The 15,817-nt window shown below is 32.0% G+C and overlaps 1 protein-coding gene across 1 annotated transcript; it reads left to right on the top strand.

Moving 5' to 3' along the window:
• Positions 1-215: 215 nt before the first annotated feature.
• On the top strand, positions 216-15,577 carry LOC111088064 (cyclin-G1-like). Its single transcript, XM_022396924.1, has 6 exons — positions 216-276; positions 2,524-2,781; positions 5,085-5,222; positions 9,219-9,572; positions 13,245-13,349; positions 15,296-15,577. The coding sequence occupies exons 2-6, from the start codon at positions 2,635-2,637 to the stop codon at positions 15,575-15,577; spliced, it is 1,026 nt and encodes a 341-aa protein (XP_022252632.1). The 5' UTR covers positions 216-276; positions 2,524-2,634.
• The last annotated feature ends 240 nt before the right edge of the window (positions 15,578-15,817 follow it).

Raw genomic sequence — 15,817 nt, 5'->3', positions numbered from 1 at the left:
AAACTGTTTGGTAAACTATGTAACATCAGGAAACTTGACTTTGAAAATTGTGTTTACATAATGTTTGTTGTAGAAAAAAATAATGTTCTTTATACATTTTAATAATACGTGTTTATAATAACTATGCCGTTTTCATGCGTTACTGCTATTGGTTACGCGTTATTTGTTCAAGCGTAAGATTTTACGTTATTACTCAACAACCGTTCTCTGTGCGATTGTTTTGAATGATTAAATTTCGTGAAAGATAGGTGGAGTTCGTGGAACTGAGAAGATAATGTAAGTAAAACGTCCATTTGACAGTGTTATTAAATGTTATTTGTAATTACCAATACTTTAAAGTTTAAGTTGAATCTTATTATTGAAGTTAGTGTTGTTTTTATTTTATAGCTTTATTTTTCATTACGGCATAAACAAATTTATATTGAGTTAAATAGGGTGTGTATTTGTAGTTGTACTTCCCGAAGCTGAAGTTTTGACATTTGTGTTACTTTCTACTTTCAGCGCTAATGCAGTAATGGTGCATATTAGGGCCTAAAAATGTAAATATATTGCTGACCAGAAACAACCGGAGAACAAGAAATTCAAACGTCCATTTTATTTTTAAGTTTACACAACAACTAAAAATTAAGTGTAGGAATTAAACTTTAAAGAAAAGTGGTAAACATAAAAAAGGAACTAAAAATATGTGTTATGCCTTATATTTATATTTATAACTTACTGAGTGAACGCTTTGTAAATTATGTAAATCATTAAGCTACACAATGGAATTTAGAAGTAAAGTGCATATAAATAAAGTTACAGAAGACAAACAACTGGGTAAGTTTAGTTTTTAAATGGAACAGCCAAAATGGACCAGTAGGTCCATTTTATCCTTACATTTTATAATTTATGTACGTTATAATCTTAACCCTCAACATACTATCGAAAATATTAGAACTAGTTGAAAATTGAATCTTGTGGGTATTACAGATCAGATATTCTTACTTCTGTACTGGGAAAAAAATTGTATAGAGTCTGAAAGGAAAAAATATTTTGCAAAATAACTTAGTGCAATGTGTCATAAATAACAGTCAAAATGGTCCAAATAATCTGCTTTTTTTTATGATGTGTTACTTGTTACCTAAATGATGAAAGTTTATGGATTTGATGTATTTAGATTTACAAAAAACTGTCACTAAGATGCCTCATAGAATATAAGTTAAGAAAACCACAATGCAGGAACTTGGAAATAGTTAATTGTGTTCAAGGGATATCTTGGTGAATGAAAGTAAAAAGTTGTTATAAACAGAGTTTTGTCAAACTGGAACTTGTTACCAGTGGCATGCCTCGAAGGTCATTGTCTGGTCTTTTGCTTTTCTGTTGTTTTTAATGACAGTGATAGGATATAATTAGTAAATTAGCAAGGTTTCTCGATGACATTAAACTCTTGGTTATTTTTAGTTATATTGAGGATGTTGAGGTATTATAGAATAACTTTGGTAAGTTGGACAGATGGCTGGCAAATAGCATTTAATTATAGTTAGTGTAAGGTTGTTGTTTGGAACTCATTTCAACAACATGATTGAAGAAGGAAGTCTTGACAGATAGGTAGGTTAGTATATCAAGTCAACATTGTCGAGTATTAATGCTAACAGAGTATTAGCATTCACTTGTTAACTTTGATTACAAGTTGAAAGAAACAATAATCTTTTTTTTACAAGTAACTAGTTATGTCTCATTTGGAAAACTGTGTACAGTTTTGATCACCTTATTTTTAAGAAAATATATTAGCTTGTTAAAAAAGTGTTCAGTGGAGGGGCTATTAAGATAATTCTGTAGAATGAAATAGAGTTAAGATTTTTTTCACTTATTGTTCTTGAGAAAAGAAGGACAAGAGAGTCTTATTGAAGTTTACAAGATTATTTCAGGATCGTTAGGATAAGGCCCTGGTTTATTTGTTCTGGATTCTGAAGTTAACAGTCTTATTGAAGTTTACAAGATTATTTCAGGATCGTTAGGATAAGGCCCCTGGTTTATTTGTTCTGGATTCTGAAGTTAACAGTCTTATTCAAGTTTACAAGATTATTTCAGGATCGTTAGGATAAGGCCCCTGGTTTATTTGTTCTGGATTCTGAAGTTAACGGGACTAGAGCACGTGATCTGTAAAGATGGGCGTGGCTCCAGTTTAGACAATTAATTTTTTAACTGGGTGACTAACTTATGGAATGAGTTGACAAAATCAGTTTAGACAATTAGCAAAGACTAGCAGTTTTGTAGAGTTTAATAGAAGAATCAACGATTTCATGGGAAAAAAAATATCTAGGGATGATTTTCATTTTTACTTGGGGACGCACGTGCAGGGGCAACCTTGAAGAACCATATGTTAAAATATTATAACATTTAATCATTAAAACTTAAGATTGGTGCTAAATATTAATGTTTTTTTTATTATTAATATTATTATTATTATTATATTATTTGTTTTTATTTGCCGAGTCTATATAAACATGTACAATTTCCTTTCTTTTTCTTTGTTATACATAGCCTTAAACACTGTTAAATGACAAGCCAATACTGGAGATACTTTGCCACGAGAGATACTATGTATAAATCATCAGTGTAAGAGCATGGCTGAAATGCTGAAAATCTGTGGGAATGGACCAGATGGAGAGGGAAGTGCATGGTGTGGGTACAGTTTGGGAGAAAACCATTAAGGAGACTTGGAATTTGCTGGATAAGGTCTTGAAGGAAGAGAATCTTTTCAGTTGCCATTCTTTTACATGTCTTCCTCGTATGGAAAAGGTTTGTTGACCAAGAGAAGACATCGCCATTAGCAAAATGACGTTTGTGTAAAGGAAAAAAAATAGTTGAGGGTACTATTAATATTTATACTAAGGCTAGAGATGTACTCTTCTTGTTTTCGTTCATTCACCGATATCACGAGTTTTTATACGCATTTCTTTAATTTTGCTTTAATGCATCTAATCACTACAATACAACTTCACTATATATGATTTGAAATAATGAGCTCGGTTGCTATTGGGTGTTTTTTTTCAGTAAGTTTGTCATAAATTCTACTGCAGATTCATTTTAAGGCAGTGTTTTCCAAACTTTAAATAGCAGTGCCACCACCACCCCCCAACTCAGCAAAGTTACAATTTCACACACACACCTTTCACATTAAAATAACTTTCACAAGTGATAACAGCAACACAATATTTTCCCCACATGTTTCTAATAATTTTCTTAAAATGGGAAAAAATGCTTGTAAATGTGAGAGTTATTATGTTATCATTCTCTCCTTCTCTTCACTCTTCTGTTTTTTTCCATTATTATTTTTGGGGGCTCTCACCAAAAGGCCATGCCCCCCCCTCCCCCGGTGTTAAACATTATATTTTTAAAATGGTAAAAGTATTAATATACTAGTGCTTGCCACCACTAACTCTGGGTGATCACCACCAGTTTTGTTAGTGTCACACAAACTACCAAGTAGAAGATGTTAGTTTTCACCATAGTGACTGACAGTGACAATCTATAAAACTTAATCTTTGCCAGGTTTATTTTCCATTCTCTTTCTTTTCTTTTCCTCTCATGATTACCTCTGTATAATCTGTTGTATAGAAGAAAACAGCAAAGACTTGTGACGATAAATTTAGTCTTCAACCTACTGCAAGTACACTCGTGTAGGATGTTAAATCTCTTTAACTATTACATCTTGACTGGAATCTTATTTGCCAATTTGCAGAATTGAACAGATGTTTTGTATTGCCAGCTTCTATAGCTTATAATTTTGGTAGGTTTCTTTCCAATTGGCTAAACCCCAGACGTGTTGAGAACGACTTATTTGGATAACTTTTTGTTGACCTGAAACGAGGCACAGAAATGCAAAAAGATTAAAAATGTTACAAATATTTGAACATTTACGGACCATGACAATATATATACAATTGAGTTACTATCGTATACAATATAAATGTAGCCAATTAAGGCAGTGGTTGTATTTACACCAGTTGTAATGCAATTTCAGTGTCTATATTTACACTATTACACTTGCAGAATCATATTTTTGGACCTTGTATTTTTGAAACTCAATTGCAAACAGGCAAGATTGTAACAATTGTTTAGTTACTAAATTACTGTTGAGGGTTGGTTTATTGAATTTTGAACTCTAAACTAGAGATATTGACTGTTACTTTTACAAATCCCTAAGTAACAGGACCAGTAACAAGGTTCACAAGTATCCAAATTGCTGCCATGTTTGATAATATCTCTCCTCTAATGGTTTCAATTGCCAGACATACAACCACTATGATAAAATTATGAATATATATATATATATATATATAAACGTTTGTGGACTAACTAGTAAATTAAGACAAAGTAACAACATGGCTATCATATTAATAAATCCCATATATATTTCTAAAAAACATGAATATTAGTAAAAATTACATACTAGCCTATTGAGTTGTAATGAACACGTTTCTTTAAAAGTTTTATATAATATGAAGTGCAATAAAAAGAGAAATACCAATAAACATACGCCATAAAAGTCCCTTAAGATCCATCTAATTTTGACGAACAATATTCAACCCAACAATTGTAATGTTGGGTATCCATATATCTCCAGATAATAACATAATCCAAACTTTTTTAAGTAATAAGCTACTCACAAATGAGGAAACTATTCTGAGACCTTATTAACCAAAGATCGTGGTATGTTTCAAAGCTTACTTTAATTACTTGTGATATTTTATAAGCTTTGTAAGCCCAGTTATTCATGCCCAAACAATCATAACAAAGTCTCTGTTTGTTCTTTTGTACATCTTTTAATCCGAGAAAAAAGTAAGTTTCTTCTCACAGCTTGAAGTTTTGTAAACATACATTTAAAGATCCTTATCATAGATTTTTTTTCCCCCATCGCATCTTGATTGTATTTTTGGTATAATAAGTATACCAAAGTTAACACAGTGCTATACATGATCTAACCAGAGTCTTACTCCTAACCTTTCAGTTTTAAAATTCTTATATATAGATTCCAGTTACTATGTGTGTTAATTCATGCCATTTTGTGTCTTACAAAGGAACTTATCCCTTTATTTCAGGGCCAAGAGGAGGTCACTGGGGTCATGAGAGACAATATGGCTCAGGTTCTTAAGTGCCTGAAAGTCTTGTATGATCTTCCATCAAAGACGTTTATTACAGCTCTTCAAATGTTGGACATGTTTCTTGGAAAAATCAAGGTAAAAATTGTCTCGTGGACCTAATTAGTTGCTATAGAAAGGTACAATATGTGATATAAAACTGCTTGATAGCAGTTTTATTTTAAGCATTTGTGTAATTCTTTTAATTTGTAATTAACTGGATAAGGATTATTTTGAGTGTTTTTTTTCAGTGTTACAGGAAAAATCTAAGCGTAGTTTTACCCAAAGTTAGGAAAATATGATGATGTAGTATTTTAACACTTTGACTGTAGCTGCTCTAAATGCGTGTAGAATTTCTTGTGAGCTTTACACTGTAATACAATTCACTCAAATTCAACCGCTGGTGGCAAATCGGCAGCGAACAGGTTAATGGGAATCACATACTGGTACGTGATAATGTGAAATTTTTTCAGAAATTCTAGATGTTCGACAGCTGTTTTCAGTTTTCATCCTGCAAAATTGTATTATTATTAAAGTGTTAATTTAACTCAGAATTTTTAATATTTCTTTAACTCCTTAAACCAGGCGTCGGGCCCGAAAATCCCGATTTACCCGTCAGATGGTGATATAATCTGATAACATTTATGTCTGTCTGGCTGAAAACTAATCCAAACCATGTTATTATCTACAAAATTAAGAAATTTGAACTTGTATAAGATATGGTAATAATTATGAAAATATTTCTGGCAGAATTTGGAAATATTACGAGTTTAAATAGTTAATAATTGAGATTTAATATTATATGAAATGAAATCCTTTCATTAGTGGTATGGATGGAGAGAACAATTGGCTACTTGAAAAATATTTGTATTTTGCATGACATTTTCCAATCATTTGGAGAATTAGTTAATTGAAATCAATATATTTAATCCTTAGCTTCGTAAATTAATACAGTTCCACATGGTTAATGGTTCTAGGGTTTGGTTTAGATTAGGTTTTGGTCTTAGTGTCATCTATAAATATTCATGTCCTCGCTGTAAAAGTGGTTATATTGGTTCAACTACTTGAATGCTTGAAAGATGGATTAAGGAATGCTCGTAAAGAATTGTCTACATGCTGTCCTTTGTACAAAAGTAAACGTTGAACTGTAGTATTCTTGTTCACGGTAACCTGGTTTTGATCATTTGCTCGGTTGATTGTGAGAGGATGCTTAGGATTAAAGAATACTTGCTCATCAAGATTTCAAGACTGGAGCTTACTTTAAACCAAACTTCAGTACTATTAAGACTGAAAATACGAGTGCAAAAAATATTGTTTATATTGAATCGAAATCTTAACTTGAACTAAGCTGCCGTTATCTTAGGACTAAAATGTGAATCAATCCGTTTTACTGTTAAATTTGTCATTGCTGACATGTGTAATAGAAATACTGTTTTATAGTTTGTTTTATTTAATTATATATTAGGCCTAAACAATGGGAATGAAGTCTGATTATTCACAAGGAAAAGTATCCAAAAAAGCTCACTATGGTTGAGTTGTGGTTGATAAAATCTTATATTAATTATTTCATATGCTCTCTATTACAGATGATACAAGAATGAGATACTGTAAAAAACAACACAACTTGTTCAGGTTATAGAAGCGTAGAAAGGAATAATCCTAAACACATCCATACATAGATAATAAATCTTTAGTTTGTGCCCAAATTGTAAATATGCAACCAAAAATGGTCACTTTTAGCAGCTTGGCAGTAAAACACGATGTTGATAACTCATTGTGCAGCTTGTGATTAAATGAACGAATAAATATAAACCGTTTCAATCAGTGGATCGGCAGTAAAAGTGTCAGGAATTTGTCCTTGTGTTTTATAATGGTAACGTATGGTGATGCTGGGATGAATTCTTATTGGTTTTTGAATCATCTTCAACTTTGTATTCATGTAATTCTAAAAAAAATGTTAACAATCTGGAAATTATATTTGAATACTGTCTATTATGATGTTTCAAGAATTCAATGGTTAAGTCTGCTTTCAATGTATAACTATAAAGCAAAAATATGCAGGATAAAAACCGACACATGGATAGTTATAGTTACATTCAGCTTTTCTGTGTTGATTGATGTTTTCGGTAGCATTGAGTATGTAAGTTTTTAAATGTTGTCATAGTGAAGAATTAAGACAAGCAAAGCATTATTGTGTCAGTGAAATAGTTTGACAGAGATTTTTCATTTCCATTTTCAACTTTTTTTTTTCGGGGGGTTGATTATTAACTATTAAAAATATTATTTGACATTGGGAATTTTTTATAACTTACCACTGATAAAGTAGTCAATAAAGACTGCAAAAAGCTTCTTTTAATCCTTGGTTGATGAAATTGTCTTTACTGGGATGTTGCTTATCAATCACTAGCCCCCCCCCCCCCCCCATTACAAAATCTATACTTTGTGATTGTTTTTAAGTAGTTATTTACTGCATTTAAAATGAGACTAAGAAATGAATAAGAAAATCTTACTGCCATATTCTGGCCAAGTGAATACAATAAAGAAAGATCTAGTGGAGTTTGGTAAATAATGTAATGTTTCATGTTCTTTGTTGTAGTGTTTGTTAACTACAAGTTACGTTGAACTATTGTGCATTGATGATGAATATAACATAAATTTAAAGCCATTTAATTAAGTGAATTATTACATATTAAAAATTATATTAAAACACTTTAAAATGTCTTAAAATTTTAACACAATAGTTATGAATATTAAATATAAAAATTAATTTCAGACAAATCCAATTATGTCTCCTCATAATTGTATTTTCTGTGTGTCTTCTTTCTAGAAATTATGGTTGTGTGTCATTCCATTACTTCAGAGTCAATTGTCTTGAAACTTGGAAGGCAATTATTTTTTATGGGTCAAAGATCAGAGATTACAAAAACATATTTTACTAGCAGTTCCTTTATATTTCCAATAATCCAAATAAAACTTGACACAAAGGTAACTTGTGACAACCCCCACAGTTTAAAGCAGACAGATTTAGGACTTGTGCTACTCTGGCAATTTTACAGGGGTCAAAGTTCAAAATATTTTGTGTAAAGTTAGGAGTTTTGCCTTGCCATTATTATATTTCAACCAGACGAAGTGAAAATTTGGAATTTTCACCTTTCTTTTGATTTTACAGGGGTCAAAGGTAAAAAAATAAAATTGCAATATATATATATATAGTAATAAGAAGCTCCAGAGTTAAACATTGACTGCACGTGTAAACCTTACAGGAGATTGTTGTTAATAGCGTTTTGATTAGAGCTGGGCAATAACAGGAATTTGACCTTTCAACTGTTGGGATCATTAATCAGTTACAGTCAAGTACCTGAGACTTGGATAGTTGGAATAATTGAAAACAGATACACTACTTTCAATTAGTTGATTCTTTTGATGACATTGTTTTACATACCAGTAATCGATGTAATCAAATCAATCACCCAACTCTTGTTTTGAATTGCATAACTATTTACCCAAAAATGACCTGTTAAAGTTTTCGGCATTGTTTTATCCAGAAACTGCCTGTATTGTGTATTATACGGCACCTTTTAGTATTCTCCAATATAACTTTCTCGCAAAATAGCCTCTGATTCTGTGTTCAGTGTTTATCCCTCAAAAATATACCTGTTGTAATTTATGTCCCCTTCCCTGCCTTGAATACGATTCTTTCTGAAGATCTTGTCGAATAAGGTGGATGGTAAGACGTGTTGTATTTGCTTGAGAAGGTTGACCTTTATAGTTTCTCTCTTTTAAACTTCTGCACAACACCTTCTATTTAGTATTTGGATTGCTCAACAGGATTGTTGTATGTATCCATTGTGACACTGTATAAACTTAGCAACATTGATGCTGTTTTAATACCTTGTTTTGATGATGTTTTTGTTTTATTTATTCAATCTACTGTTGATGGTAACAAAAAATGGAGCTTTCCCGTAAAGTTTTAATGTGACGAAACTCCAATTCATTTAGAATTTTTATTGCACCTTCAGCCATGTTCTTAAGTTGTATAAACAAGGCTTTAAAAAAATGTACTTGTTTTTTATTCATTTAAATTAAAACTTTCAGACTCAACCTAAACACCTATCTTGCATTGCACTGAGCTGCCTACATCTCTCTTTGAGCGGGATGGAAAAAACGAAGAAGATATCTCCTTCAGAACTAATCAGAATCAGCCAGAATCCTTGTAGTGCTCGAGACGTGCTGCGTATGGAAGGAATCATTATCCAGAAGCTAGGCTGGCAACAGGAACCAGTAACAGCCTTGAACTTCTTGCAGTTATTCTATACGCTATACTGCTATGCTTCCGAGATAACCAGGAAAGGAGAACGCCATATAAAGAGTCCCGTTACTTTCTCACTGGAAGAATGTACAAGGAAGCTTGAAGTGCTGGCGTGCAGTCACTTGAGTATGGGCTTTAAGGTATGGTTTTATAATTCATCGTACTAAGATAACCATGACGACTTTCATAGAAGTTTCAAGTCCCTAAAGATCCTGTGCATGTATATTCTTTTTCAGTGCCAGATTAAGCTCATTTTTATGCACACCTTACACCTGAGTTAGAGATGTATCACTCCATTCCAAATCAACGGCATATTCATAGTTGAAATGGAAATGTTACTGGTCAAAATTTCAAATAATTAGCAATATTAACTTCCGATTAGCACTTAATAAAGCATGTTTCTGTCCACTATATTGATAATGCAGTTTTAATATGGTAATAAGGTGGATTCATGCATACCTATTTATGGTTTAATAATAAGTAAGTAATTTACTAAAATTTTGAGAGAGCATTTAAAAACTGTCTTATATAACTAGTTAGTCTACTTGAAATAAACCTGCTAAAGGAAAGGTGTCGGTAAAGGCCTGTAACATCACTAAAAATAAAATGGAACTGGTTTAAAAATTCTGTAGGTAATCTTGAATATGTTATTTTGTAAAAGATAGGATAAAATAGATCCTTATTTGCACTCGTACTTCAATGCTGAGAGTATTCTGTTTTTCTGTTGTTAACTGGGTATTTTGCACTATGAAAGTTCTAGACCAAGTAAGTGGTAACTATGGTATGCACAGTAGTAAGGTGATGCCGTTTCAACAGCTTAAATAATCTTTCAGGTAAGAAACGCCAAAGGATTAAATATGTTCTTATTCTTGCATACTGTTGCCAATTTTGTGTTGGTATAAAAAATGACACAGAGTGGTTTTAAACATTAGTTTTCAGTCTGTTTATTGATAGTTAATCTTTCGTAAGTCTGTTTTTGGTCTTTATATTACTTGGGTATTATGTTTTAGGCTTATTATAGTTCCCTTTTACTGACATTTCACAGATCAGTAAAACTAGTGGTTGATGTACTTTACCGTGGTCAGCAAGAGTAACTAACTTGAATGTTATAGTTAATTACAATCAGCAAATGTGGTCACAGGAAATGGAAAACTCGTGGGAAACTTTATGTGTAGAGGCCTAGAGAAGTAATGTTACTAATGTCAGTAAAGGTTTAACGTAACAAAGTTAAAATACTGACCTACTGTCATATATAAAAAAAAATATTCTTATAAGTTTCATAGCCCTCTTCATACACGTATAAGGACAGCATGGATCTGTTGGACCATCTAGCCACTAAACTAAACTTTAAAAATAAAATGCTCAAAGCCATCCTTCATTATTTATCAAGCCTTCTTTTAAACTCCCTTAACCACATCTGAAGGCAACCCATTCCAAAGGCCAGCCGTCACATCCTGTTGGAAAAATACAGCTGAAGATGACTCCTATTCTACCAACATTTATAGGAAAATAATATACTTTTGCTTCTGTGTGTATGCTTGTTGAAATGCAAATACATTGTAGCTTTGACTTCCAGCTGGATTCAGATTTCTGTTTGCATTTTATTAGAGCGTCACAGAAGTAAGATTTTCATTTTTTGCTTCTGACAGAATGTACTAGAGAAATTAGTATATTATAAAACATTTAGTGTAAAAGCATACCAAATGATTGCTTTCGATGTTAATTACAGAATGTCTCTTAAGTTCAGGTGATTTATTCATTCTCATCCTCGTGTGCCATTGAAACTGGAGTTTAGCCCTTGCTGCTATGTGTCATCTTGGCATTGGATGGATTTAACTTTAGCTGGGGGTACTTTATACAGTACTGACATACCACGGAGCACCATTATGTATATTGTACTTATACAAGGCAGTTAAATATGTAATACAAGATGGGAATAACGATACTGCAAAACTAGTATTTATCAGACTGGCGGTAGCACTGCCTATGTAGGGGTGGCTCGGATTGTTCACCAAAGTGGTGTTTTAAACATCTCAATAGTCATCAGAACTTTACAATACCATAACAGTGTTTCATTTTATAACAATATCTAAGTAATGACTGTGTCACAAGTTGTGGGAATGTATGCAAATATAGTAGCAAAAAGTTTGAAGTTCTTGTTCTTTTTTATTGCATGATAACTCCAAAACCAAACCAATGGTGTCAACCAATTTCACTTAGGTTTCAAATGGAGTATCAAATGTTATAAGTATTATTAACTAGTAGTCATTAATAAAATATCATAATTCTAGTGTGAACGATGTTATCATTACCCCTTGTAAAGTTAACTTTCTTACAGGAATTTGGTGTTCCTTTAAAAAAGATTAAATACAGGGTGAAACAGAAATTATCAGCCAATAATAAATAAACAATAAATATTACAGTTGGAACCTCATTGTAGTTAGAACATTCTACTACACTGTTTGCATTGTTTTTGAAGGATTGATATTAGCCATCCCTACATTTACCTACTTTTTAGAAAAGTGTTTTCTTGTAAGTTAAAACACTGATGTTTTTAAATGTTAGTATTTAAACTTAATATCCTAAAGATGAATAATAGAAACAATCCTACCATAATATGCACCATGCTTGGAAATTATGTTCTTATTTTCAGTCTTTGACCGTGTACTGATATTGAAATAGGTTTTGTATTTATTTATCTTAAGTACTAATGGTATTAAATTCAAATTATGATCAATATATGAATTCACAAACATTGTTCAAAGAATATTTAAATTTTTGTAAGGGTTTCGACCAATGTTCCCTCTTAATTTTTTCAATCAATGTGCAGAATGAATTTTTTTTATGTGCACCAGTATAAAGGCAATGTGAGGATGTGCCCTACCAGTTTTTGTTTTTAGGGGTGAGGGGTATTTTTAGACCATTGACCCTAATGGATTGTTAGGCCACTTTGCAATGCTTCCAGTTGGTTATTTGGGTTTTAGGCTTATTGACTGCCAGGGTCATTAAGGCTGTCAATGTGATGAGACTCCTCACTGTTACCAAGGGTGTGTGCAGCTGAAATAACAGAGTACACACTACTTGATTGGTTGTTGTGTGGCTGTGAAGCTGAGAGGGAACACTGGTTTAGACTACATTCAAGTAATAATTTGGATTTGAAATATTTACTTTGAAACCAATTTTTGACATGTTACTTGATGGAGCGTGTGTGTATATATTGTAAATACGAAATTTATACACCCTGCTAAATACAGGATACTAAACTTTGTATTCATTTAGTGCTACAATGGTACAATCTAATGTTGAATATTAGGTATAAGTTAAGTATGAATATTGTACTATCACAAAACTTGGGACAAACATTAACACCTCTTTATGATAAGTAAAGTGTAAAACTGTGTTTGAAAGGATTATGATAATTAGCCAAGTGTGAATTGTGATAGACTTAACTTGTGTAAAGTGTTTAGTATTATACTCATCTATAATAATAAAAGAGTGTCTGTAACAACCGTAACTCCAAGAGAAAAGAACCTAGAAATCTGAAATTTGCACCCATACTAAGTGGACCCTGGGGGTGTGCATGTGGGTATTATTACCTACCTTATCCATGTTTGTCAGAAATAAAGATGTTTAAAATATTTTTGACTGTTCTTCCATGCTAAAATAGGTTCAGAATACACACACTGACATAATCATCTAGAATATGTCAACCTAATAACCCGAGCAAAGCCAGGTACTTTCACTAGTTCCCATAAAATATGTGTTTATTGAGAAACTAACATTATTAAAACATCTCTTTCTCACCGACCCAGGGGAGTGTTTTAGCTCTAGCTATACTGAGCAAGGAGATACAAACTCAAGAAGATAACTGCTGGAATTGGAAAGCTTGTATAGCAGACCTCCAGTTTTATTGCAAGGTATGCTTCATTGCACAAAACATTCACAATTAAAGTGTTCTTACATAATCTTTGAAATATTAAGTTTGTACATTCTGACTTGTTTAGATTTATTCATATATATATGGTTGTATGTCATTCACAACTTAACATTATCTTTTGAGCTTGCTAGCCCATAGGGGCAAGTACATTTTATATTTACTTGTCCTGACTTAGATGTATCCAAATTATTATGTAACTTGCTAGTATTTACAATAGTAAGTACTTAATAAATTGAGAGAGATTATATAATGTATCAAAATATTATTAAGTTTATTTGACTGGTGAAAACTGAATTAAACAAAGAAGAAATATAACAATATCAAAAATATAATTATTTGAATTTCACTAATTTATTGGAGAAAAACAAATATTTTACAGTAAATAAATATAAAACTAGTTGAGATTATGTTTTATGTGGTCTCTACCTTTTATTTTTTCCTCGTCACCATCTGTCTGAACTAATTTTAGTGTAACTCCAAACAAAAGTAATAAAGTATTATCTTGGAAACCAAACTTGAAGTACTGTGTTGCTGTACGGTAGTTGCAAATGTATTTATAAGAATAAAAAAAATTAAAGTCAAATTTACCATATTTTTAATATCTCTTTATAATGTCATTAAAGTTTCTACACAAAACCCGAGTTTTATAGCAAGACATTATTGCCTAAAATGATTATAAATTATTTGTACATTACGTACAATCTACGTAACTGAATTGTGTTTCGTGTCAACAGCTCACTCGGTAGTCGAGCGTATATTCACCAATTAATATGTGTATTGTAATATATATTGTGCACTGCTACTTTACAGTAGCTTTATTATTAAGTTATTTATTATTTCACTATCACATCAAATTCCTTATTTATTCTCCAGGAAGTAGCTTTTCTGAGTTGGACGATTACTTTAAACATCCATTTGCCCTGATCTAATACCTACTTGTCCCAGACAGTTAGACAACCATTATAATGAAACCCTAATTCAGTAATAAACATAGAATATGTTACACAGATGTTACCTCATAAGAAATTGGGTTTTAAAGGTTTGATATATATAATTTGGAATGTTCGTTGTGCTGTGCGTAAAATATGCTAGACGTTAAACCAGTTTATGTTACCACTACCTTAATGGTTTCAGATCTTAAATCTAGTATCTGTTAGGCTTGCTTAATGGGTTTATCACTGCACATGACAAGTATTTTTCTTAATAAACTGTTATTTACTACGGAGTAGAGTAAACAAAGGTATTTCTTGTTACAAATGAAAACAGACTGAAATAAATTGTATCTTCTGTGTATTGTTTCTGCACGAAATAAGCGTGGTTGTTGGAATTTCGTCAAATGTGTCGTAGAGTTAAAGATAGTTTAAGATGAACAGTGTCACTAATAAATTAGAAATTGTATTGCAATGCCCACCTTTTGCAGCTGTGTATCACTTAATTACACATGTAATTAAAACTTTTTAATATCTACATACAGGTTGTCATTATTATAACATGTAGTTTTTTGCTTTGACACATATTATTAAATATACAGTTTGTCATATTTCACTAGAATGGGGTGGTGTAATTCTGGATAATTACCAATTTTTTAACTTCAGTTTGAATGATGGTTTTAATATATATTTTAAAGGTTTTACGTTGCATTTAAATTTTACTATGTTCTACACGATATTCTCGATTATTTAATTAACCCATCATTTGCGACTCATGTTAATCAGCCATGCTCACAAAATGCTTGCATCATATGATGTCAACTGGTAGTTAATAACTTGAATTTAATTATGAAGTTTCAGTCCCCTCTGACAGTTTGGTTTACACTAGTGCAGTATGTTGAAGTATTTTGTTACGCTGACTTCCAAAATTGTTGAAAGAAGTGTAATTATTTCAAATCAGTTGCTTATTAAGCAACTTGTATAAACTGAATTTCAGATAAAGCGCCAAGAGCTGAAATCTGCACAAGCAGTTGTTACGAGAGTGCTTTCAGTCTACAATCAAAAGTGCTGTCTTCCTGATCCACTGAGACAGAAACTTTCTTGGAAGTTATCGGTTCGCACTTTGAGGCAGTTGAGGTTACTGAATCGCTGGCGCTTTAGTCAACTGAAACCAGTGTACGAAGTGGAGAGCTGTCCAAGTGGTGTCGACTTACCGTGGTTAGTTTGTAATCTTTTAGATTTAATAGTAAGTTTCGAAGTTGACATCCCTAACAGTTAATTTTACGGTTAGAATCTAAACACTAGTATATACATAATTGGAGAGTTGTTGAAGTGTGCAGACTTGAAGGAGATGAATCATAATGTTTAGTAAACACCAGGATGCAAGTTTTAAATTTCAATGCTTCCTATTAAATGTATTTATCAATCGTCTGTCATAGTTTCTAGATGTAATTTTTTTTAAACACTCCAATAGTGATATGTGCTGATTTGACGAAAACTTCAAAGACAGGACTTTCAA

Source organism: Limulus polyphemus, unplaced genomic scaffold, assembly GCF_000517525.1.
Source record: "Limulus polyphemus unplaced genomic scaffold, Limulus_polyphemus-2.1.2 Scaffold3065, whole genome shotgun sequence".
Taxonomy (NCBI): domain Eukaryota; kingdom Metazoa; phylum Arthropoda; class Merostomata; order Xiphosura; family Limulidae; genus Limulus; species Limulus polyphemus.
Note: the sequence above shows the minus strand (reverse complement) of the source record. Positions and strands in the feature narration are given on the sequence as shown.